Raw genomic sequence first — 23,373 nt, forward strand, 5'->3', positions numbered from 1 at the left:
AACCATAATACAGCAGATTATTTAGCATGCGTCAGCCACAGATGATCCAATCAGATTGCAGTTGAGAGCTTTAGTTTTGTTTAAAGGGGCTGTGAGGAGATTGAATGTGATCTTGAAAAAGTCTCCCTTCTAGATATATGCCTGATCATAATCCAAGCTTTAAAATGAGATTATAAGTGCCAATATTGCTGCTTGCAGCTTTAATTTCAAATTGCTACTTCTTAGCTTCCTGATTGGGCAGACCAGGACTGGATCAATCTACGGCACGTCTCTGCAACAACAACAGGCTGACGAAGTTTAGTAGTGATAAGAGAGATCTGCGTTTTTCTCTGCTGAAAACGATTGCTGTGATTAATTTTGTGGTGATGGTGGATACAGGAGCCAAACTATCCAACAGAAAAAAGGACAGAAGAGCAGAAGAAAGCTAAGCGAGAGTGATACTGATAGTATCACTCCATAACACCGGCAAACTGTATGTGATAATGTTCATTCCAACCCACAGTCAGCAGTTATTCTGCAGTGATCTGTCCAACTTGAGAGTCTCTGAATGAAATGAAGAGTGAAGTTACGTTAGTTCTGCTTGGTAGATGACTGGCAGGACATAGCTAACCAGGATTTACTAACGTAACACATTACAAACATCTTAGGGCACTGGGCTGTCAGCCACGCGAAACATATCAGCTGACAATGTTAGCTTGATGTCACGTTTTAAACTGTAATGCGTAATTGTACTGATAAATACCTTACCTCAGCACGTTGTATTTAGTAAAAAGTTGTTTTGAACAAAGAACATTTGTTTTGATCTGATCTCCATTCAGTCCCAAAACAAACACCTCACTAAAAGTAATTTATGACAGTGTGCAGAGACTCCAGGCCAGAAGGTGGAAAGGCAGTCCAAATAAAACAGATCCTCCTCTTCACATCTTAAAGACTCAGAATTTTCAGTAAAAATGTTTTGAAGGTATATGAAGGTATATAACATGTATAACTCTGCACAGGATCCATTTTTGTTTTTGCCACTCACCAGAAGTTAATCTTGATGAATAGAACACATAGACTGTAAAAAAAACATCAGTGTCTTCACAGATATGGCCAGAAGTTGCATCATGTGAGTAGAAGGAACTTATCAACAGGATTATGAATGTGCAATGCAGAGAACATGCACAGGATTCATAAATTGGAAATTTGTCTTTTGAATCACTGCAGAAGTACTTTTAAAATCTGAGTTAACCTTAAGGCAGTCTCCTCTGATCTGGGTTCAGGCTTGCAGGCTGTTAGCACAAGAGATCAGTCGTTGCCCTACTTTTTCTTCGTGTGGTACGTGGATAAAGAGGCAGGGGAACCAGGCAATGCGTCATAACTGCTGTGCAGAATCAGTCTCTGTGCCCCAAAAGTGGGCTAAAACATGCTTCAAATAAATCAGTGGCTCATTAAGGACTCTACAACCAAACTCTCTGGGGGGATTATGGCAGTGCTGTGCCATATCGAGCCGACTAATATCTCCCATACTGTGCCTCGTCTTCGGAGGGTTAGGGCAGACTAAAGGCTCAGCAGCACAAGCAGAAGAGGTATAATTACATCAAACTTTGGGCTGTGGGGGCAGGACTGAGCACAGCTTTATATGGTGAGATCACACAGATGGATTTAAAGTGCTCATATGTGACTTCTTCATTGGACTTTCTACTGTGACCAAGTTTCACTAACAAGTTTCCTCAAGGTCTCAAGCCAGATTTGAAATGCAAAGTATAAAACGTTATAAATATTGAATCAAAATTACACAGGAAATGGATTCATTTATTAAATATTCAATATGGGCCTCTCTCACATCTTCCCACACAGGTAATCGATTTCCAGGGTCCAATCACACATCCTACCTATGAGCATTGAGCGTCCATCCCCGAGAGGGTAGCGCTGATAGCGTGGAACAGCAAAAGGGGGCAACTTGTGGAAGAGAGGCTGCAGCAGAGGCTCTAGTCTGGAGGCTGAAGGGTCCGAGGGGTAGAACAGGTTGAAAATCTGAGAGCAGGCTGGATGGAGCTGGCTCACTGAATACACAAAAGAGGCAAAGAAGAAAGTCCAGCTGTAGTGTGCATTTAAGTTTTTATAGATTTGATTCTGAAACAATAACAGGCAACAGGAAAATAGAGAAAAATGACCCATCTATATTTTTAGAGACTTTATCTTGATTATCTGTTTGTTTGCATTTTTCTCCTGTTTCTCAGATAACATTATAATAGACTATCCAGAACAAAGGTGCAGAAAGCGTAACAAATTTCTGTCTCTGGATGGACAGGGATGACAAAACAGCTCTGGGGATAGTGCAGAGGAAAAATCAACAAGAAAATACATTTAAACCAAAGTTTTTCAAAACGTTTCAGTTTTTCACAACAAAAAAATCTTAAAAAAATAAACAAGAAATCATCATGTGATTATTTACACATTTTACTCAATCAATAACATTTGCAGCCTTTTTAAAAAGGTAATGAAATTGTATTTAAATCTTTTTTTTTTTTTTTTTTAAAAAGCATATTTTCAACCAGTTTGCGATCCTCACCGTGGACTGAGGGCAGCACCGTGCGTCTCATGGCCAGCACGAGGCCCAGCGGACAGCCCAACAGGAAGCAGTCAGACACCTCAAAGTCAAATTTACCGGGGTTCAACACCAGGCTGGTGCTACTGCCACCTCGTACCTCCACGCTTTCCTTCATCAGGCTGGAAAAAAAGACACAGATACAAAAAATGGAGTGTTATTGTTACTGTCTTTAAAGCTCCTGTGAGGAACTTTTGGTTTTATGTTGACTTTGGCACCCCCTGTGGACAAAATGTTACCTTTCTGCTCACTCTTTGTCTTTTTTTTGTAGTGTTTTCTGACTGAACATCTCATACTGTTTTTTTTTTCAATCACCTTTTATTTAGTATTAAGCTATGTATCTTGTATAACACTTACCCTGCGGAAGTTATATTTAGACCCAAAAAAACTACATAAAAATTATTCATCTTGTCGATGATGGTACTGTTTGCCTTTGTAGCTCATACAAAGACAACGGTATCATCTTCAGTGGGGCCGTTTAAACGACAATGTTTTTAAAAGTGTTGTTGTGTTTTGGCTTTGTGTTTATATGGAAACAGCGTGTCAGCCGACCTGAAACGCAAACTTTTGAAAAACGGCCTCCGGAGATGAATTTTTCTGAAACGCTGCCAAAACCGTGCAAACAGTAAACCAGTGTTTTCAATGAAAATGCTGACATCATGCTCCGTTTTGCGCAAGTGCATACAACAGTAACGTTGTTAGGATCATCACAGACTACCATGTTGCGCTTGTGATGCTGAATCTGCTGAATCTGCTGAATCTGCTGAATGTCCTTCAACAAAATGTGCATCTGTCGCTCCACTTCTGCACTTTGTATTCACCAATACACCAGATGATTGGCTCAACTCAACTTTGGTGGAGATGGTAGAGGTCTACCAAAAGCGGCTTCTGGACAAGAAAGTTATATCGCCAACTACAGGCCTGGCATGCTTACCAAAGCGTTTTCAGTCCCTAAGCGTTTCCGTGTAGGCCAAGATTTTTTCACTGCGTTTTAGCATTTTCGGATGAAACATTGTCATGTATATGGGCCCTTTTTCAAAACCAATACAGAATTTCTCACAGGAGCTTTGAAGTAGGTGTACTGTGTATTAATGGTTAGGAATGCATTGTACACACACACATTCAAAGAACAGAAAGAAAAAAAACAGTAGTTTTTAGGGTTTGTGTACCGTGACATTTGACAGGTGTTTTCATTTCCAGTGAAAAACAAAGTACTCCAACTTTAAAGGTCAATCATTTCCATACTTTAAAAGGGAAAGCAAATGTCTCAGTCTTGGCAAAGATGAGTCAGTGATGCTTTCATTTTGTCCCCTTTCAACCGTAGCCCGGCTTGTTTTAACATTCAGAGGTCGTTGTAGACGCGGGGCCTTTATGACTCAGCCTGAGCTGCTCTTCCCTCAGCCTTCACAGCCTGCATCACACTCCCAGCTGTTTGAACAGCAGAGCCGCTTACAGCCCCGACTCTCTGCCGACCACAGAGATCGCTCCACTCTCTGAGCCAACATTGAGGGGATTAGCAGAGAGGCCACAGCCACCTTTAAAAGCCAATCAATTATATGTTGATTACTTTCCACTTTGTTTCCTTTTTATCTCATCATGTGCCCATTTCTCCACTTCTTTCTACCATGTTGTGCAGATTCATGCATGAGCAGAACTCTTTTTATGGAATAATTAAACAACTGGAGGACTGAATGTTCTTTTGCAAGCTGTCTAATGCGCCATGCTGACATTTAAAATGCATTTCATGCATTTCAGTGAGTGCAGTTCCACTTGCTTGTGCAAAAAATAAATAAGAAAAAAAGTGTTGTGAAGTGCTGTTTTTTCTGCCTCGGCGAGCTTCATTGACCTCTCTGCAGCTACAGCAGTTGAAATAATAATGCAGATTCTTCCTGGCAGGTTAAATAAATCTGTCAGTTATTACATCCTCTGGGTGTTAACAAGTGCAATGAGCGATGAGCATGTGATGTGTCTCAAATGGTCTGTATTTCTTAACGTGGCAGCAGAAAGATGTGAAAATGACGCCTTCCCATTAAACTAAACCACCACTTTTTTTCTTTTTTTTTTGTTCATCATTAAGCGTCTACGAAGCATTTCAGCTGCTCTAACGGCACATCATGTCTTTTCAAAGCACTTAAGACTGAGCAGATGTCTGAATGCTGTCAATTAAACACATTTAGGTGAGATTATTTTTGGTGTATCTCTCTATGATGATTGACTGGGTGAAAAAGAGACAGTCCAATAGAGGAGTCTCATGACACCGCTATGACATTTCCGCATAATCTCATGGTCAATCCCCAGCCAGGCCCAAAGAAGAGCAAAGTACACATGGAAACATGTAGAATGGTGTGGACCAGAGGGAGACAGAGGGTATTTTGATGGGGGCACTGGTGTCTGGGTGAGATGTAATGAGCTCTATGAGGGGTTAAAGTGCAAATCAAGGAGCAGAGGTTGAACAGAGTTGAAAAATAAGTGAAAGGTCAGCGTTGCAAAGCGTGAAAGGATCCCCTCCTCATAGACTGTATTTCTCTGATGGTGTAAGCCTAGTGGAGCATGTGATTTGAAGTGGGAACACTGGTTGCTTGAAGTGAGTCAACATGGCAATTGTAAACCCCTCCAGCCACTCTGACCCAGCTAAATTCACTTGTTCGCTCGGTTTCCCACACGAACCGGCTGGCACAGGCTCAAACAGGCTATTTTTAGTCTGCAGGGGCAGGTATAGGCAGGCGAGCCAGCCGGGCTGCAAACAATGATAAAGGGGAGTAACAAAACAGGGTGACATATTGCAGAGGAAGTGGGATGAGAGCTGGTGTGCAACATCTGGGTCATGATATGAGCCCAGGACACACTCATCTGCGATCAACAGATGCTGATTGCCAGAAAAAGGGATAAAAAAGTTCCCTTTGTTGATCAGGAGGGCCTTTCTTGTTTTATTACATGCATTTGTCCCTACTTTTCCAAACAAAGTAGGGAAAAATCTGCCAAAATCTTCCTCCTTTTCTATAAAATCATACAAAGTCATGCCTATGGCAAGCGATCAGGCTTCTCATTGGTTGTATTGTCCTTTTGCCTCACCTGGAGAAGAAGCTATGCTGCCCCGTGGACGATGTATCACCGTCGTAGGAGTCACTCTGCTTGCGACTCAGCGGCGGCCCTCCCTGCCCGTGCCCATCGTTGGGAGCCGAGATGTCGATGTTGCTCTTACTCAGCCTCTTGCTGGAGCTCAGACTCGGGCTGGACTCCCCGAGCCGGCCTGAGTTATCCTGAAAGGAAAAGACCCAGATCACATCAGAGAGTGCATATCGAAATTACACATAATCCAGAGTGTGATAATGCAGTTTTCTTGGGTGAAAGGTTTAATGTGGGTGGGAGTAACGTGGGTGTAAGAGGAAATCTACAAGATGTTAGTGGATTTTAATGGCAAAGGGTAGAAGAGGAGAGAAGAGACAGAAAATGGGCTTTCAAGTTTAATAAGGGAGAAAATGACATCCAGTGATAAGCTACAAGAGCACTAGTCACAAGCACAAGTACATTTTTACAAAATATCCTCAAAATGCTGCTGCTAAAAATCTAAATTTGAACAAATGAAGCACAGCAAACAACCAGACAGGTCCATCTCCTGTGCAGCACATATTTATAGCTTTATGTTTGAGACTTAGAGAAAAATCGAAGCATCAAGGACACCACCTCTGGCATAACAAGACCTTTCTGCTGCTAGATGTATCCTGCCTCTGACAAGAAATAGACGGAGGTGAGTATTGTAAGCAAGCAAGTCGTGCCAGGGACGGTGCCACTGGAGCACACATGCATGCTTGAACTAATTAACTCCACTGATGAAAACACGGTACAACACAAGCATGTAATCTTGATCAATTTCAGTAATCTTTTAATCATCAGTCCCCAGTAAAATTATCTTCAACAGCTGTTCCGAGTTTTCCAAACCCTGTTCAGCTTCCTGCATCGTCTCTATATTCTGGCTGGAACAGGAAGTTCCTACCTTCAGGCTCTCTGTGCTGTTGTTCCTGCTGCTGTTGTTGGGGCTGCCAGGCCTCTGGTGGTTACTGAAGCACAAAGCGTCGAAGCACAGCACACCTCCCACACAGTCGCCCATCAGGCAGACCTGCAGGAGAAATATAGAATTCAGACATCTTCGTCATATGGTGGACTGTCTGTGAAAATGTTTGAAACAAAGAAGATACTGTGCAGAATGTAAAACATAAGCAGTAAACTAACTTTTGATTCCCAACACACAAGATTTAAGTTTATACAATATAGTTGGTGTTTACAATCTCAACCCTATAACGTTCATAGTTACCTCCGCAAAGAAGGTCGTGTTTTTGGGAGAGTTTGTCTGTTTGTCTGTGAACAACATAACTCAAAAAACTAACCCACAGATCTTGATGAAATTTTCAGGAAGTGTTCAAAATAGGATAAGGTAAAAGTGATTAAATTTTGGAGGTGATCCAGACCACCGTCTGGATCCAGGACTTTTTTAAAGGATTCTTTATCATTGTGAGATAGAGATGTTTTCACCATATGTGTATATAAGTCCACAGTAAATGGTCAAATTGCTTTGCAAAACAATACAAGACAAGATCACCATAATTTCTGACAGATGTAAAAGTATGATCCAGATCCTGGCAATATTCTAGATTCTAAGATGCAGAATGTTAAATATATACATCATAATTTTAAACACTGTCAGGTAACAAATTATCGTACAAACCTGCAACTACCACCAAATTATAGCAGGCAGTCTGCTGAAAGGGAGTATAACATTAAAGTAGGACTAAAGACTTAACTCTCAGTTCCTGAAAATAAAATTTTAGGGCTGTTTTTTGATGATACAGACAGTACAGAGTTAATAAATAACTCTTCAGAAATGTTCACCAGACAGAAGCACATCCTGTTCCTATGGAAGAGGATGAGGGACACGGACCTTTTAAGGCCAAAATAATTGTTTTTTCCTGACTTTCTGACTTACTGAAGGTCTTCCTTATCATAAAGCAGCAACCTGGCACCCAACCTCCTGATCCCATGCACCTGTGGGCTGGCTACAAGAGCCAGTACTTAGCTCCTCCCACTCTCTTGAACACTGAAGCCAGGACCAGCAGCATGGCAAAAGCGCCATTTATTAATATTTGTTAGTGTGTTATTGTTTGTAATAAACAATTGTTCAACACTTCATTAAAACCCCTATGTTGCTTCCCCCAAGTAAGGCTAATAACTGCCAGAACTTTGAAAAAAAGTCAAACATTTTAAGTTAAAGACTGAATTTTGTCACAGAATTTTGATATTTTATTAAATTAAAGTCAAAAACCTCAGGAACTATTCAGAATTCTGAGGTTTAGGTATAAGAAAATGGCATCTCCCTGATCATGAATACCTTTTTGTTTGTTTTCCTTTCTCTTTTTGCATATTTTTATGTCGTTCAGTTTTTAGCAGCTTTTCCATTGCAAAGCATCACTCATCATTATTTTGCAGTTTGTAATGGAAAGAAAACAAATGATTGCATGGGTTTCTGAGTTGTTATTTAGAGTCAGGAGGGAATGTCTGGCAGTTTTGATATCTCTCACTTAACGAAAAGCACAACAGAGAGCGTCAACAGACTGCTTTAAAAACTTTTGCCAACTCTTAATCACCGGTAATTACTTCTAAATAAAATCCAATAGTAGAGCTAACTCAGGCACCTGTGAATAATGTGGGAACACTCTAAAGGCAGAGAAGCAGAAAGAATACCTGCCCGCTTCCCTTTATATCATCATTAGTGCTCATGCTTTTACAGAGTTCTCCAAATTAAGTCACATTTGCTTTAAAACAGACGACAAACCAAACAATGGTGCAGCTCATGTCAGTGCATCAGCATCAGCAGGAAACAAACGGTTAAAAATGCTGGGATGAAAAAACTCCACAGCTGATTGTAGTGAAGGTAATTACACAGAGAGTAATCTGTTAAAACAATACAGCAGTAATGAGGGGACAGGGATTAAATCTAATTATCATAATGAGCTAGTTTTAGAAATCAGGTGGGAAGGGAAGGACTTCTGCCTTATTTCAAACTACTTGTCACATGTGATATATAAACTGGTATGCACAAAAAGTTTGAGTAAATTATGGGTGAACTGATCCTTCCAGATTGAGCCTTTATAAAAAATCTCCTTTTTCGGCAGCATCATGAGGGCCTGTTCACACTGACAGGCGGTTTTGCATTGACAGCATCCACAGCTCTAAGTTCAAAGAGCCTCTTACCAACACTAATAGTTGCGGTTGTTGAAAAGCTGTGTCACTGTGGACACTGCTGACTGTGAAGTTTGTTTTGAATTGCTCTGTTTGCTTGATATCCACTTCTGATCAAAGATACTGATTCATGCCTACATTTTAGCAGCAGGTCAGACCTGGAAATTTTCCAGAAGTAAAACCCAAGAGTGCTGCTGCGCTCCAAAAGCTGAACTACTTTCAACAGAGAGTGCAACATCAGAAAAACAGCTGCTGGTGTTTTTCTTCTCAGGACAACAGTTTAAGCTGTAAAGACAATGGAATGCACTGGTTTCAAATCAAAAATGCCCTGCTGGCCCAAAATAAAGCTGTAAGTGGACACAGGCCCTTGGCACAATTTATGCACAAAGTTAAACAATATAAGAAAAATGAGAACAAGCCTATTCTGAGTCAGGAAAAAGTATCTGTATTAGGCTGGGTCTGGTTTGTAACCACTTAGATAATCCTCATTGTACATTCAATCAGATAATTTAATTACTTTCATGTAACATGATCTGTTTCGTGTAGGTCCCAAATACTATGAAATTGATCTTCAGTCTTATCTGCAAAAAAAAAGCAGAACCTATCTAAAACACTCCTTAAAAGCTGCAAAAGATTAAAAAAAGTTCAAGAATATCTGACCACTGCCAGCTTCGACTCATTTAGATAACCAGCAGTTTGTGTATTTAAAGCTCTTGAGGGGAACTTTTAGCTTTGGCGCCCTCTTTGGATAACATAGATGCTTTTTTGTGTAAGGTACATTTGTGAGGGTTTTTTGTGCGTTACACAAAGCATTACACTGCGATACCTCATTCATCCGACATCTACCTTCTACATGCAATTTCAGGTGTTGAAAATAACCATGTAGAAAAGACAATTCTTTATTCTAATGATCACTTTCAGCTCACAAAGGCCATTCAGAAGCATCAGTATAAATTTCAGTCTTTTTCATAAGCAGTTTCAAGGTCCTCACAGGAGCTTAAGTGACTCATTTTTTGAGGAGAGCTTTAACTTTACTTTGAACAGACACCCTGCAAATTAATTCAGTATACAGCTCCAAAGTAAATCCATCATTTTAAATCTATCCATAGTAGCAACAGCCAAATGATCCCCCTGTAACGCTACACTATGTAATAACACTTCAATATGTAATAATGTAATAAATTCTCACTTCATTATTTCAGTCAGGACCACTGTGTCAAGATAATCTTTATTAACTTGCACAGTTTCATTTGGCAGTACGGGACTGTTCTGGGACTCCCTGCTCTTCCAAGCGTTGGCGTGGAAAGCCTAAGGCTGGAAGAGCACACCTTCCTGCCCATCATGAGCATGAGCAGGGAGCGCGGTAGCACAATAAAAACCCAGACAGAGGAGAGCAATCAACATGAATACGACAGGAGGAGCTGGGGTGGAGGTAGACTGCAAAATGCTAGAAGAGGGAGCAAGAAGGAGGTTTGGTTAGAGCAGTTTAAAAAGCCTGCTCTGGATACAATTTTCCAATAGGTGGCGGACACGGGAGTCAGCCGAGCCACCAGCTGATCTGCACCGATTATGACAACTATGCTGTTAGAGCTTCACGCCATGGCCCGCCTGAACTAACACTACGCTTGATAACACCGCATTTTGTAATAATCTGCTGAATTAAAAAAAAAAAAATCTTTAACCCAATCTGTAATAAACTTTGCCACATTATAAGTTCTTACTTATTACCGACAGAAACCTGCATTTTGTAATAAATGATGCAATATGTAAGAATGTATTAATATATAATATAATGCAGCAAAGTTTATTACATATTGAATTCAAGAATTGTATTAGAAAATGCGGCAAATAATTACAAAATGCAGCATTATTACATAATTAAGTGGAAAACTTATTACACCATTACGTATGGGGACATTATTACATAATGTGGTGTTACACCCCCTGCTGATATCCTGAGCCTTTAGCTGTATGTGATGCAGCCCACTGTTGCTGATTGGCTAATTAGACTGTATTGATCACAAGCTTTAAATCAGGTATAAGACTCTGAGGCTTTTCATTTCAAACACACCACACTGGCTAAACAAAGCGTCTGATAAAGAGGAAATGAACCAGAGTTTAGCATCTGTGTCTGGACAGCTGTTAAACTGGGTCTTTTGTTACATTTTATAGCAAAGTCTGAGTTCAAGCCAAGTAAACAGGAGTTATGTTTCAAATGTTGTCCACTTCGACTTAAGAGAGAACAGTTTCCCAAGGATCATTACCTTTTTAGAAGCTGCAGCTTGTTACAAACAGCCAATTAGCCGTTATGTACAAGAGAGAGACGTGGTCTACTTCAACAATAGAGCTCTCTGAGGGCCTGAGCTCACACAGATTACACGGCCCACTCAAAAGCAATCTTCACTTCCTTTTGACAATCATTGACTTCTATTAAAGGACCTCGAAGTCATTATTCGGTGATGAGAGACCACAGTGAAGGAGTTCCTCGATGCTCCCCTTTTACAAACCAGAAGAAGGCAGAGAGTGACAGACCTGACCGCGGAATCCTTGGCCGTCCTCTGACTGCAGGAAGCTGCGGTACACCTGGTTGGCTCGGGCGATTACGGTGGCCACAGCGTCCTGGTAGCGAGGGGAGACTATGGCAAGGAGGGGGAGGGCGGCGAGGGGGAGGTGGTCGACGCTGCTGGATACACAGCTCTCGTCATAGCTGTATGGGTTCAGACTAAAAGAGGAGAAAGAAGAAACAGATAAACTGACATTTAATGCTTTCATAGAATGAGAGATTTCCAAAGTCACAAATTCTTGAAGTGCTTCCTCACTGTCACTCTTCTATTAATGCCCCATCCAATTTGTTCAGTACACACTCTATCAGATCAAGACAAGGCTGTAGAACAATGCATGTGTCCATTTAAGTGTGTGTATCTGTGTAAGTTTGTGTGTGCGTGTTCATGTGAACACAAGTGAGATAAGAACTAGGATGTTATCTCAAGGAACAAAACAAAAGCAGCAAAGGAAGCAGTAATGACAATGACTTTTGTGTGTGTGTGTGTGTGTGTGTGTGTGTGTGTGTGTGTGTGTGTGTGTGTGTGTGTGTGTGTGTGTGTGTGTGTGTGTGTGCGCGCGCGTGTCTGTGTGTTTGTGTGTTTTGCTTTTGTCTGACACAATGACAAAGCAGACATGGATCAAGCGAGACGCGTTATGTCACCAAGCTCCGTCTTCAAAGTCCCCCCACCCCACCACCACCACCACCACCAGTCGCCATCCATCAGATGATTAGACCACAGGACAAGCAGCAATGTCACACAGAGACTAAAATATTCAGACACTACGGACACTTCACCTCTCAGAGGGTACAACTTCTTTCTACATAATGGTTTTCACACAAACAAACAACATTTCTCTGAGTCCAGCATTCGTAGAGGTCTTAATTGCTCCCCAGATATTGCTTGGATTGCAAGATCAACAATAACTTAATCTCTGCTCAGTCTATTGGATACAGATATAGATCCCTGAGAGCTTAACCAGGTTTTACACTCACACTCAGAGCACAGAGAGAAACTAGGAGCTGGAAAATGAAAAATACAAACTCCACAAGCAGCCCATCTTTATCATGATCTCCTTGAAGCAAAGTTAAATTCCATGACACGGTGCTAACTCAGGCTGTCAAAGGATTATAAAACAAAACACATAGAAGATCGGATTTAAAAATCTAATCTAATCTCTAAGTCTATATTGAGAAGGCAAAACAATTTTACCAGTGTTTTCTGTTTCATACAGCTTTGATATGCATGAAGCTAACATTAACTGCAATGACAACAATGTGCTAAACCGAGGACATCCCATGGACCTGAATTTCTATTTCCGTACTTGCCATCTGCTGCCATTCATTTAGCTTGCAATTAACAAGCATACTACTTTGATTTAGTTTTATCAAATAGTCTGTAATAATTTAAACACACACAAAAGTGCTTTTCTGATCCAGTTACCTGCTGGCATTAGTCTGAGTAGCTGCATCTGCACGCTTAGCTTGTAGATAGAGGCCAAACTCAAAGTCCTTCTGTGATATTTTAATTTAGTTTGACACAAAGTGCATATAACCAAAGTAGGATGTCTCAACTCAGCTGTAAGGGAGTTTTTTAAATGCCAAATGCGCCATTCAACAGCAGAGTGGTGTCATGTTATTTCATCGTGGCAGCAGCAGGAAGCAGGAAGACACCGTGGCAGTTTAGCTATGATCTGACAGAAGAGATCAAATAATGTGTTAAATGCTCAATTTCAGAATTTAATTGCTTTGATGCTGACAGCTCTAGAGCTAATACAACAAACAAAGCATAGCACTGACATGCTAATGTCTGATGTTTTGCCATTCACCTGGTTTCAACATCAACATCAAAATTCTGCTGTTCTCTGTGACTCACAAGAGCATACATTGAATCTTGTTGTCTCCTTGTTCTTTATGTTGTTTTAATAAAATCTCAATGGCCTAAACATGTTAAAATGTTACTCTTTTATAAAAAATAATTTAATTTCAAAATTCTTGGGTTACTGAAATAAAGCAGGACATATTTTAATTTTAATAACACAAATGCAGACACATGATTGTTTTACACTGATAAAAGTAAAGAGTTAACTTTGGCATAGATTATACCATAAATGATTAAAAAAAATACCAGGCTGTGCCATCGTGTTGTTGTTTTTATGCTGTATCTTCACAGTAAAAGAAGAATAAATTTACTGTCTGAAGACTTCTTTAGAAAGAAGAAGAAGTACTTGCTGAGCTATTTGGTCAAACACTCAGCAAATGAGCTGATTTTCAACACCCGGAGTCTGTCCTTATTGTTATGTTGAAAACTGCACAATTTCCAACAGTGAATGAAGAAAGAGCAATTTCTCAAAGTGTACACAGCCAAATTACATCATGAAAATATAGACTCTGTTCACTGTGGGTCTTTACCTCACTGAGTTGATTTTTTTTAGTTACTGTTGCATTTTAAATGATTTTCAGCAGTTCTTCTATTATGTAACAAAAACTATGTTTCCTTGTGTGCATTGAAGTCTGAATTTAATCCAAACACATTTGGGACCTCTGTCTCTCTCACACACACACACACTCTCTCTCTCTCTCTTTCTCACACACACACACACACACACACACACACACACACACACACACACACACACACACACACACACACACTAAGAGATTTAAACACTATCCATCTTCTAATCTGATCAAATCCAATAAAGCAAACAAGTACATTTCCTAAACCTGGAAGATGTTTCCCTTGTTTTTCTGCACTTTGAGTGGACATTATTTCCTGGTGAGCCCATTACCAGAGAGCAAGTCTGTTGTGCCCATTGAGGTTATGAACTTTGTTTAATGAGAGCCAAGCATTGTGTAGCCATAGTTACCAAACAATGGAGTCTTTATAAAAGCAATGGAGAAAAGTGTTTCTCCAAATCATGGAACAGCAAGGAGCAAGTTAATGTTCCCTAAACAGTCTTGTTGCTTATATTTTAGGTTATGTATTATCAATCACTTCTCTACAAATTGTACATTACAGCAAAATGTTCATATTTCTAGGACCTAAAAACCTTAACCTTAATCAGACTGATTTTGAACTTCTGCTAAGAATACACTCCTTTTTGATTATCATCACATTTTCTGATAATTGCTGTCATTACTCTGTGTCGTACTTGTTTAATGCAGCTGAGGACCTACTGAGGTGAGCTGTTGCTGTTAAGTACCAGACTGCAGGTTTTGGTAAACCTGTTGGGACGAAAAGAGACAACAGACGTGATTGTTTTGCTCCTAGCTACATGATGTCCACCACTCAATCTGCTACATCAAACCACCTCCGCAATCCCTGCTGCAACAGTCACAGCAAACACAGACAGATCTGCGCTGGAGGGCAATTATTTACATCAGCCGCCAGAGTAAATAGATGGGAAAATTGTTCTGTCAAAGTCTGCTGCTGGCCAGAAATACGTGAAAATCAAACTATCCAATTCATTATCCAAAAAGTTGCTGTTGTGTTCAAACATGTTTAGTTTCACAGCCAAAAATAACAGTCAGGAGATCAGGAAGTGGGGCTCCACAATATGGCCTTAAACCAATATCTTGATATTTTTAAGCTTTATGGCTATACACAATATATATCTTGATATTCTTATTTCTCCTCTAAATCACCATATAAATTTTAAATTCAACCCTTTGATGCATAAAATGTCATCAGTACAACTATTGAATCAGACCTTTTGGTTGGGTTTCTAAATTTGCATCTAAAGTTTGCATTTCCAAATCCAAAACTGCAACTGACAAGATATGCAAGCAACTTCTTTATAGTATAAACTTATGATACAGTCATTTCATACATCTCACGTGCAACAGTCCAGGATATATTGAGGATATACAATAGATCCCCCACTTCTACCAGGTTGTCATTTGTATGTTGGGGAACATAGCAATGCTTGACCCTGAAGTTCTACCGTGCAACTTTGTTCTTACCGATCTCCCCTGACTGAACTCTGCTGACCACATAGATAAAGCCGAGTTCACAGCAAGTCACTTCAATATCGAGCAGGTCAGGTGCAAGTGTGAAAAATAAATGTGAGAAAGGAAAAAATGCAACCTGCCCTTTAGAGCAGCAACCGACCACCAGGTGTCACAGACAGAATAGAGTCTTCGAGAGGGCCGTGAGATATTACAAGCTGGTATTTCTGTTGATATCGATTTTATTTCCTGTGCCATCATAAGGAAATTCATTATTTTCACTGTTGATCCTTTTACTATTCAGTGGAAAGAAGAGACAATCCTCTCCACAAGCATCATCATCTAATTTTAATTAGAAAACTAGATAAAATTCAATTAGAAGACACATCAATATGTGAAACTATGTAGTCTAAGTTCCCACAGATCAGTTAAATTAAGTATCTCAGGCCTTTTTTGATTTGTTTTCATCCCACAGCAGGGCATCCCAGTCTCTGGCTTGGCCTCACAGTGTAGACAGTGGTCCTTGCAGAGGTTGCTGCCTTCAAACCAACACTGGGCGGACGTTTGTTGAATATATTCTTTTTCTTTTCACTTGGTATGAAAAGTAAGCTTGTGTTGTGGGTGCTTATGATTGGTAAATAGAAGTGCACTTACTACTAAAAGTCAAAATGGGGTACTTGAGGCTGAAGGTATACATCAATAGAAAATCTCTGCTCCTCACAAAACCACTCTCTCTCCATTCTTATGGTGACCTCTGTTAGAAGTATGCTGTAGCATTATACCAGAGACTAAAGGGGGAAGTGGATGGAGGTAAATGGAACCACTAATGAAATACAGCCTTGAAGTCCTGGTGGTAGATTAAGGTAATGGTGGGGAGCATCTTAGCTTACTTCTGTGTTTTACAGATGATGCTATGTGAAGAGCAACATTTGACCATTGAAACGTCAATCCATAAATATATACAAGAGAGGAAATGGAAAAGAAAGCTCCTCTGAGTCACATTGAGGACAAAAAGACAGGAAGATCAACTGAAAAGATAATCAAGTCATAGAAACCTCTACTAGAATCGAATAAGTCAATTTTACCAGGGTTATGCTTTTTATTACAAGTATAGCTGTACCAATACATGTGAATTATTTCGTTTACGTCGGTTCAGTCCTGTTTTACTTCCTTTATTTTGTAACACAACTGTATGATTAAATTCATATTGACAGATGGGAGGAAAGAAAATTTAATAGGATTTTAGAGATAACTGTCTTCCTCACAGAGGCTCCAACATCAAGTCTATGAAGGGAAAGAAAAATCTCTACAGCACAGAGCCAATTTGCCACAGCAGGGTTGCTGCACTCAATCTGCTCCAGCTGAGGATTGATTACGAGGCGATGGACCCCCAGGCACAGAGATGTTCAGGGCCCACACCTCAGCAAAATAAGAGCACGAATCGCAGTGTCTTTGGTTGATTGGTCTCTTTGTTGTCTTTTTGGGTTTCTGTTTGGCCCTTTTAGATTTCTGTGAGGTTAATGTGTCTCCTCTTAGTGGTTTGTGTCTTTATTAGGTCAATCTGAAGCAGTTTGAGGTGGTTTTGTGTCTCTTTGGGGGTGTTGTTGTTTCTCTATGTGGTTGTTTCTTCCTCTTTGTGGTTGTTTTGTTTCACGTTGTATGTGTTTATCCTTCCTTTGATGTTGTTGTGTTTTCCTTTAACATTCTTTTTTATCCTCTTTGCAGTTTTGTTTCTGTCTGTGGCTGTTTTTTTTTTCTTTTTTGTTGATTTCTTTCAAATGCATTATTTGTTATACTTCCTTTGAAATTATCATGTTTTATTTCTGACATATTTCAACTTTTTATTGGTTTTATTTCTCCTAATGGTTGTTTTGTTTCTCTTAGTGGTTGTTTTGCATTTCTATAGATTCTTTTATAAGTGTGTATTCTTGAGTCCTTTGATTTGTTTTGCATCCTTTCTTTGAAGTTTGAGATGTTTTACACAAGAAATTTCAAGATTTGTTTAAATCATGAGCTCTTGCCCATACATCTCAGGACCCCATTGCCCACCTCACTTAAGCCCAGTTTTGTTGATCTGTACTCTGTTTCCAGCTCAAACTGTATCAAGATGCTTTATTTCTTGGTGAGAAAAAAGTATTTCTTTCTGTTTGTTTTAAACAAAGTATAACACCTGTGTGTACTTCAGGCTTGACTGGACTAGTTTATTTTAATGCTGGACCCTGATGGACTCAATCCCAGGGTTTGGCTTTATGCGTAGCTTCAAGCAGAAAACTTTACAGTCTTCACCTTGAGTCTCTATTTCTCTTTGCAGTGTCAGCGCTCTGAACCTCTCTCCCCAGGGCTGCTTCTTGTAACTGTGCCTCTCTTTGAGATGATTTCATGCAGATTTGTAAAAAACAGGCAAACGTGGAAACCTCTGAAATATATTCTGTGTTGCTGGTAGGGCTCTGCACACAGAGATCTGCATGACAACAGTGTCACTCCTTCTACAAAAGCTGCCTTGTAAAATATTCAGCTCAGGAAATCCAAGAGCAAAGGTGCATTGCTCCTGGAGGGAGACTTGCTGTGAGACAAAAACACCATCAGGTCTCTTCAGCCTTAAAGTACGAGGTCCCAGCATACAGAGAAATGCCACAGAGCCTTTGTTCCAGTCAAGAGACTTTATTTAAAACTTTGGCTCACACCTACACCCGAAGAACACACTTGAAACTTGTAACAGGCAAATATTACTATTCCAAACACATCTCCACCTCTGAGCCAGGCCTCACAGGTCACAGGATGGAACAGAGGTTCAACACCTGCTGCAAAGCTGAAAAAACGTCAGCTGGAACTCTCATTACTGGGTGTGCATAATTACTCAATTATGTGAGCACTTGTTAGTATCATTACCACGAAGCAGCCGCTGCTTTACATTCAAAAGAGGGGCTTGTAAATGATTTGTTGTTGTGTGTGCATGAGTCAGACTCCTGTCTGGTTTATTTGCTAGGGCACTTTAAAGGTTTAACGTCCTCAACGGCTTCAGGTTGTTCTCTGTTCTGAATCGATTGCGCTAATTAATCCGAGGCGATCATTAACACTTTTCTCTATGCAAACATGTTCTTTGCGAGAAGCTGCTCAAACCAAACTATCCAAATCCATCCCATCTGAATTTAATAGCTCATATTAAATCTAATAATCCTCAGTCATTTCCTTGGAAACTGTGGTGATCAATCCAGAAAACGCAGTGAGACCAGGCATAAAGTTTTGATGAGGAGAAGCGCTTTATTTGCTGTCAGAAACAGATGGTGGTTTATGGTCTGGATCGCAGGATGGGGAGAAATAAACACTGAACAAAAGATGTTTGAGGACCTTACTTTATGAAAATAGCTGTTTCAATGTCCTCTCCAGTTTTTAGTATATTTCATATTGTGGCACTAAGGTGTAGATTAAAAATTGTTTTTATTTTTATTTATTAAGGCTACTCTCTAATGATATATCTACTGCTTATGTCTATTTTGCTATACTAGAGTCTAATATAAGTTTCACCAGAAGAGTGCACTTGGTAATTTATCATAGACGGTATGAATAATGGACCAAGTCTCACTGACGTCACCCGCCTGTTTCTGAAATAGAATTTTGAAGCAAATCAGCTGTTGCAGCCAGTCAATTTATTACCACAGCTAAACAATGGCTCACAGAGTCTGTCAGTAAATGAGGGTGAAATTGGTTTTCTGAGTGTGGCTACCATTAGCAGAGCTAGCATCCCATGCTACAGCCCTATTTGGATTAACTGAGATGAATAATGGCATTTTGAAGTTGTCTGCATCAACTGAAAAAAAAAAGATAATTAAAAATAAACAAACACTGTTGGCAGATAATGCAGGCAGAGACGAGCCATACTATTAGGCAAACCAGACATCTTCCCAAAGCCCTGGGCCCCATACAAGCCCCTTAGGGCCCCCAAAATACCCCCAAAATGGGCAAGCAGCCCCATCAGAGTGGCTTCACCCAAATGAGAACATTTTTTACCCATCCCTGTGACAGTATGTCAAATCTAAAACAGTTACTGATACCGTCTGGTGTTTAACATATTATGTCAAAATGCAGTGAGTAATGTAGTTTATCATGCGTCATACATTATGACATAAATATCAGCCAAGTTCTGAAACCTATGGTATAATCTGACGTGTTTTTCTTATTCTGGAATTAGTCATCTTTCTTTAACATCTTTCTGAGTAGATAACCATTTCTAACAATGGGTGTTATTATAAATTGTTGTATTTTATTCAATTTAAAGGCATAGGCCAACCGTCTCTCTAGTTACTAGCATCAGCCCTTAAAAAGTAAAAAGAACAACATTTCTCAGCCAACATTTCTTTCTTGTTGCACACTTAATTGTGTCGACACAACAATAACATCCTTACCACAATATAATCCCAGTTTTCTGGATCAAATACTGGTCAACCACGACATGTTACATGATGCTATCTCCCTCTAGTGGTGGGAGGCTGCACTACAGCTTAGTCATAGCATCTCATTGTGATTCCTGTAATTTCCAGGGTGGGGTTCATGTGTTACTGTAGGTGGTCAACATTATTTTATCCCTTCATTCAATTCAGGGTAGTCCAATCAGTTAGAAAAGTTAAGAAAAACCTACTGCAAGGAAAATCTTACAGAGTTCAAGACTAAGTTCCTGAACTGCTGTGATACCTTTTGTTTCCAGAAGTGCTACTCAACATTGTAATCAGCAAGGATTTATAATCCATGCCCAAGTGAACAAATCTCCATAAGAGAAACTTGAAGAGACAAAAGACATGATAGATAATCTGATTAAGTAATACATGCTTCTTTGCTCCTCAAAGGTGCCTTGATTGGCAGAGAAGCACGACCTGTGTCATCTGTATTCTGCCCCTGTTACTTCAAATTGTGAGTCAACTCACTCAGCGTTTACCACGCTCACTCGTCTCTGCTCTAATTGGCAAAGACACGCAACACTGAGTGAGAAAATGCTGAGGTCATATTGCAGTGTCACCACAGTGAAAACTTACAGAAACAATGACACAGAAAGCTCTGGTTGTCCTTCAGTCTTAAACCAGAGGAGCTTTACATTTCATGGCTCTGACTCTGACAAAGTCATTCAGTCGATCTTTATGAAAGAGTTAAACAATACTTGAAAGAAGTATTGAAAGGTTCCTCAAGGTTTCATGGTGACGTGACAGCAAAGAAATCTATTGACAAATGCAGAAAGAGAACGAGACTAAGCTGATTAAACCTGAGTCTGCCTCGTCTCATGCAGCACAACCTTACAATCTACTCCATCATGTAGACCTCCTCCTCCCTCACGTGGTGAAATGTCAGAGTAAGAAGTCTGAAGCCCGTCAGATTCCTGTCTAATTGCTCTCCTAGTTTTTTAACGGCTGGCTTAGCAGTGCACAACGCTCGCACAATTAACAGGAGCAGCATCGGGTCTCTGCAGAGTCTTCTTAATTAGGGTCCAGGAACAGCGACGGCACGTCCTCAGCCGCTGCTGCCCGGAATAATGAGTCTCTTTCTCCCTGAGCTAAGGTCACTCTGCACACGGACAAGTGGACCCTCTCCTCCTCCTCTTCCTCCTCATCTCTAGGGAGACTGAATCAATTTTACTTTCCCAGATACTTGCTCAGAGAAGTTTAATATCATATAAATGTTTCTATGCTGAGAGAGGCAGCGAGTTGGCTCAAAGAGGGGATCAATTTGGAGTCTTTTCACCGCCGCTATTAGTTGGCTGCGCTGTGGCACCATAATACACAATAGGATGCTCTTTTTGTCTGGGATGCACAAAAAGTGTTTACGGGTTTCAAATGTGTGTATGAGCTGTCTTGACAACCAGCCCCGCCAACAATGGCAGGTACATTCATTAGCGCACAGAGCTAATAATTAGCACACTCAGAGCACCTAGGATCGCAGCAGGAACTCCCCACACATGCTAACACAAGCAACAAAACGTGTTTACTCTCTGCTGGGACACCCTTTGAGGTGCATAAGGAATAAGTCAAAAGTGGCGCGTTTATGTGAAAGTTTGTCCTCAAGGTGCTAAGAGATTTTGCCACCTCCACTCAACAGTGCGATTTTCAGCCAAGCTGTTACCCAGAATGAGAGGAAATTACCCACACAGCAGTGATTCCTCCCCACCGGGCTGCTCATTCTTCTCGTGTTTATGTTGGCATGCAAATAAATGAGGCCACGCACCCCCACAAGTCCAACACTGTCATTAGAGAGAAACACTGTTAAGTGACAAAAGTGGAGTCGAATAAGTGTTGTGTTAGCTGCTGTGTGGGTGTGTTTGAATGCCGACCGGCTGCACATATTGTGAGAGCAAGCCAAGGACCTGGAGCCATCTGGGGACAAATCAGCTTGTTGTTTCACTGAAGCTAAAACACAAAATGACATCTTGTCATGAGCTGAATTTAGATGCAAAACCAGGTCTACGAACAAGTTCTCGTCTAGAATAAAAATCAGTATCTAATACTGTCAACAGCTAATTTTATTTATGTTGGCTTATCTGCGTCAAAATAAAAGGCCTGTTGATAACCTGTCTTTTCTCAAAAGCCTCAAAAATAAGTTTGAAGTCAAGTTACATGTGTAAACTATTAGACTGTGCTCATCAAAATTCTCATAGCTAATCATCAGAATCTAAGATGCTTTAATCAAATTAATCTGACTCTCTTTTGTATGACAGAATTTCCAGACCTAAATTCAGTAATGTTAAAAAAGAATCCTGCTAAACATGAATATAATCTAAAAAAAGGCCCTATTTTCCTGCACTCGGCTTGACCCTGAAGGGCACATGATCACAACATCAGCATTGCTCCTCCTCACTTGCTCATTTGTGACGAAATGGACAGACAATTGATGCTGCTTAAATGGTACTGACCGACAGTACGCTAAATGATAGGTATCATGTCAAAAAGGCCAAAGTCTTCAAGAGCCCAGAGGTGAAAGAGAAGGAGAGAGGAGGAGGAGCAATGCTAAAAAGACAGAGGGGTGTGTGTGTAATGTTATTTAGAAGTTTTACTTTACTTTACTTGAAGTTATGCCAGCTTTCTAGCTTATCTGTTGGTAGTCACGTTTGACTGTGTAAGTCCTAACTTCTAATAAAGTTAACTTAAGGGATTTTCACTATTTCTTAATCAGGTAAACAAAAATAATTATACGTGTTCCTAAAATAACCAGGTAAAGAATTACAGTTTTTCTTTTGTGAGGCAGGTATCGTTGGAGTCCTGCTTCTTATTAACACCATTGTGCACTTAGTAAGCTAACATTCGTCTGATTTCCAATACAAATATCGTAATGAATAGTTTGAAGCACACTTGCCCTGCTGCTCTGATGAAGAAATAACATACCAAGGAAGCTCTGGAATAAAGCTTTTCAAACGTTCGCTTTATTATCAATAAATGTTCACTACTACTAACTTGACTGATATATGTGACAAACTTGATTTTTTTTACTGTATTTTGTTAAAGGTTCGTGGAATATACATATTTTTAAATCTACAATTTGTATTTATATATCTTTGTATTTCAGTTACACATATTTTATTGTTTTTTTAATTTTGTATTCATTGAAATTTGATTTAAGTGTTTATTTGCAGGTTTTTCTTTTATAAAAATAAACACTTAAATGTAGTGCTGTATGACAGTTTTATTTGAGTATGTAAAAATTGTTATTGGTGCTGGAATACTAGGGGCACCAAATGAAATCTTGCCTAGAGCACCAAATTGGTTAGAGCCGGCTCTGTATTTTGGGCAATATTTCTACCCTGTAGTGAAAATCAGCAAAGTCCTGATTTCTTTTCAGGGCTGTAAAGATTCTCTTGCAAGTTTCTTTGTGGTATAAGGTTTTTTAAGATGGATTATAATTCCCTTGACAAAGAGGATGCACTTGTTGAAATTTGTAAATAATAAACATCTTCAAGATTTACAATCAAATATCTTTTGTATTGAAAACCCTGAGGACAGTCGAGTATTTTCTCTGTGGACTGTCATCAATTCCTCCTGGTGCCTTATTTGTGCATTTTAAAGTCAGGTTTATCTGTGAC

General features: G+C 39.9%; 1 protein-coding gene across 2 annotated transcripts in view; it reads right to left on the minus strand.

Annotated features, from left to right (window-relative positions):
• pitpnm3 (PITPNM family member 3) overlaps positions 1–23,373 on the minus strand; it is a 120,721-nt gene that overhangs the window by 26,882 nt on the left and 70,466 nt on the right. For both annotated transcript variants that reach the window (XM_074679372.1, XM_074679373.1), the window contains exons 6-10: positions 11,357–11,546; positions 6,585–6,707; positions 5,663–5,850; positions 2,555–2,712; positions 1,875–2,045 (exon numbers count right to left, since the gene is read on the minus strand). In XM_074679372.1, the coding sequence (XP_074535473.1) occupies positions 1,875–2,045; positions 2,555–2,712; positions 5,663–5,850; positions 6,585–6,707; positions 11,357–11,546 (830 nt within the window). The remainder of the gene's footprint in view (positions 1–1,874; positions 2,046–2,554; positions 2,713–5,662; positions 5,851–6,584; positions 6,708–11,356; positions 11,547–23,373) is intronic.

The sequence above is a fragment of the Halichoeres trimaculatus genome, unplaced genomic scaffold (assembly GCF_033239565.1).
Source record: "Halichoeres trimaculatus isolate MK-OKI-2021-1 unplaced genomic scaffold, fHalTri1.1 fHalTri1_scaffold_9, whole genome shotgun sequence".
Lineage (NCBI taxonomy): Eukaryota > Metazoa > Chordata > Actinopteri > Labriformes > Labridae > Halichoeres > Halichoeres trimaculatus.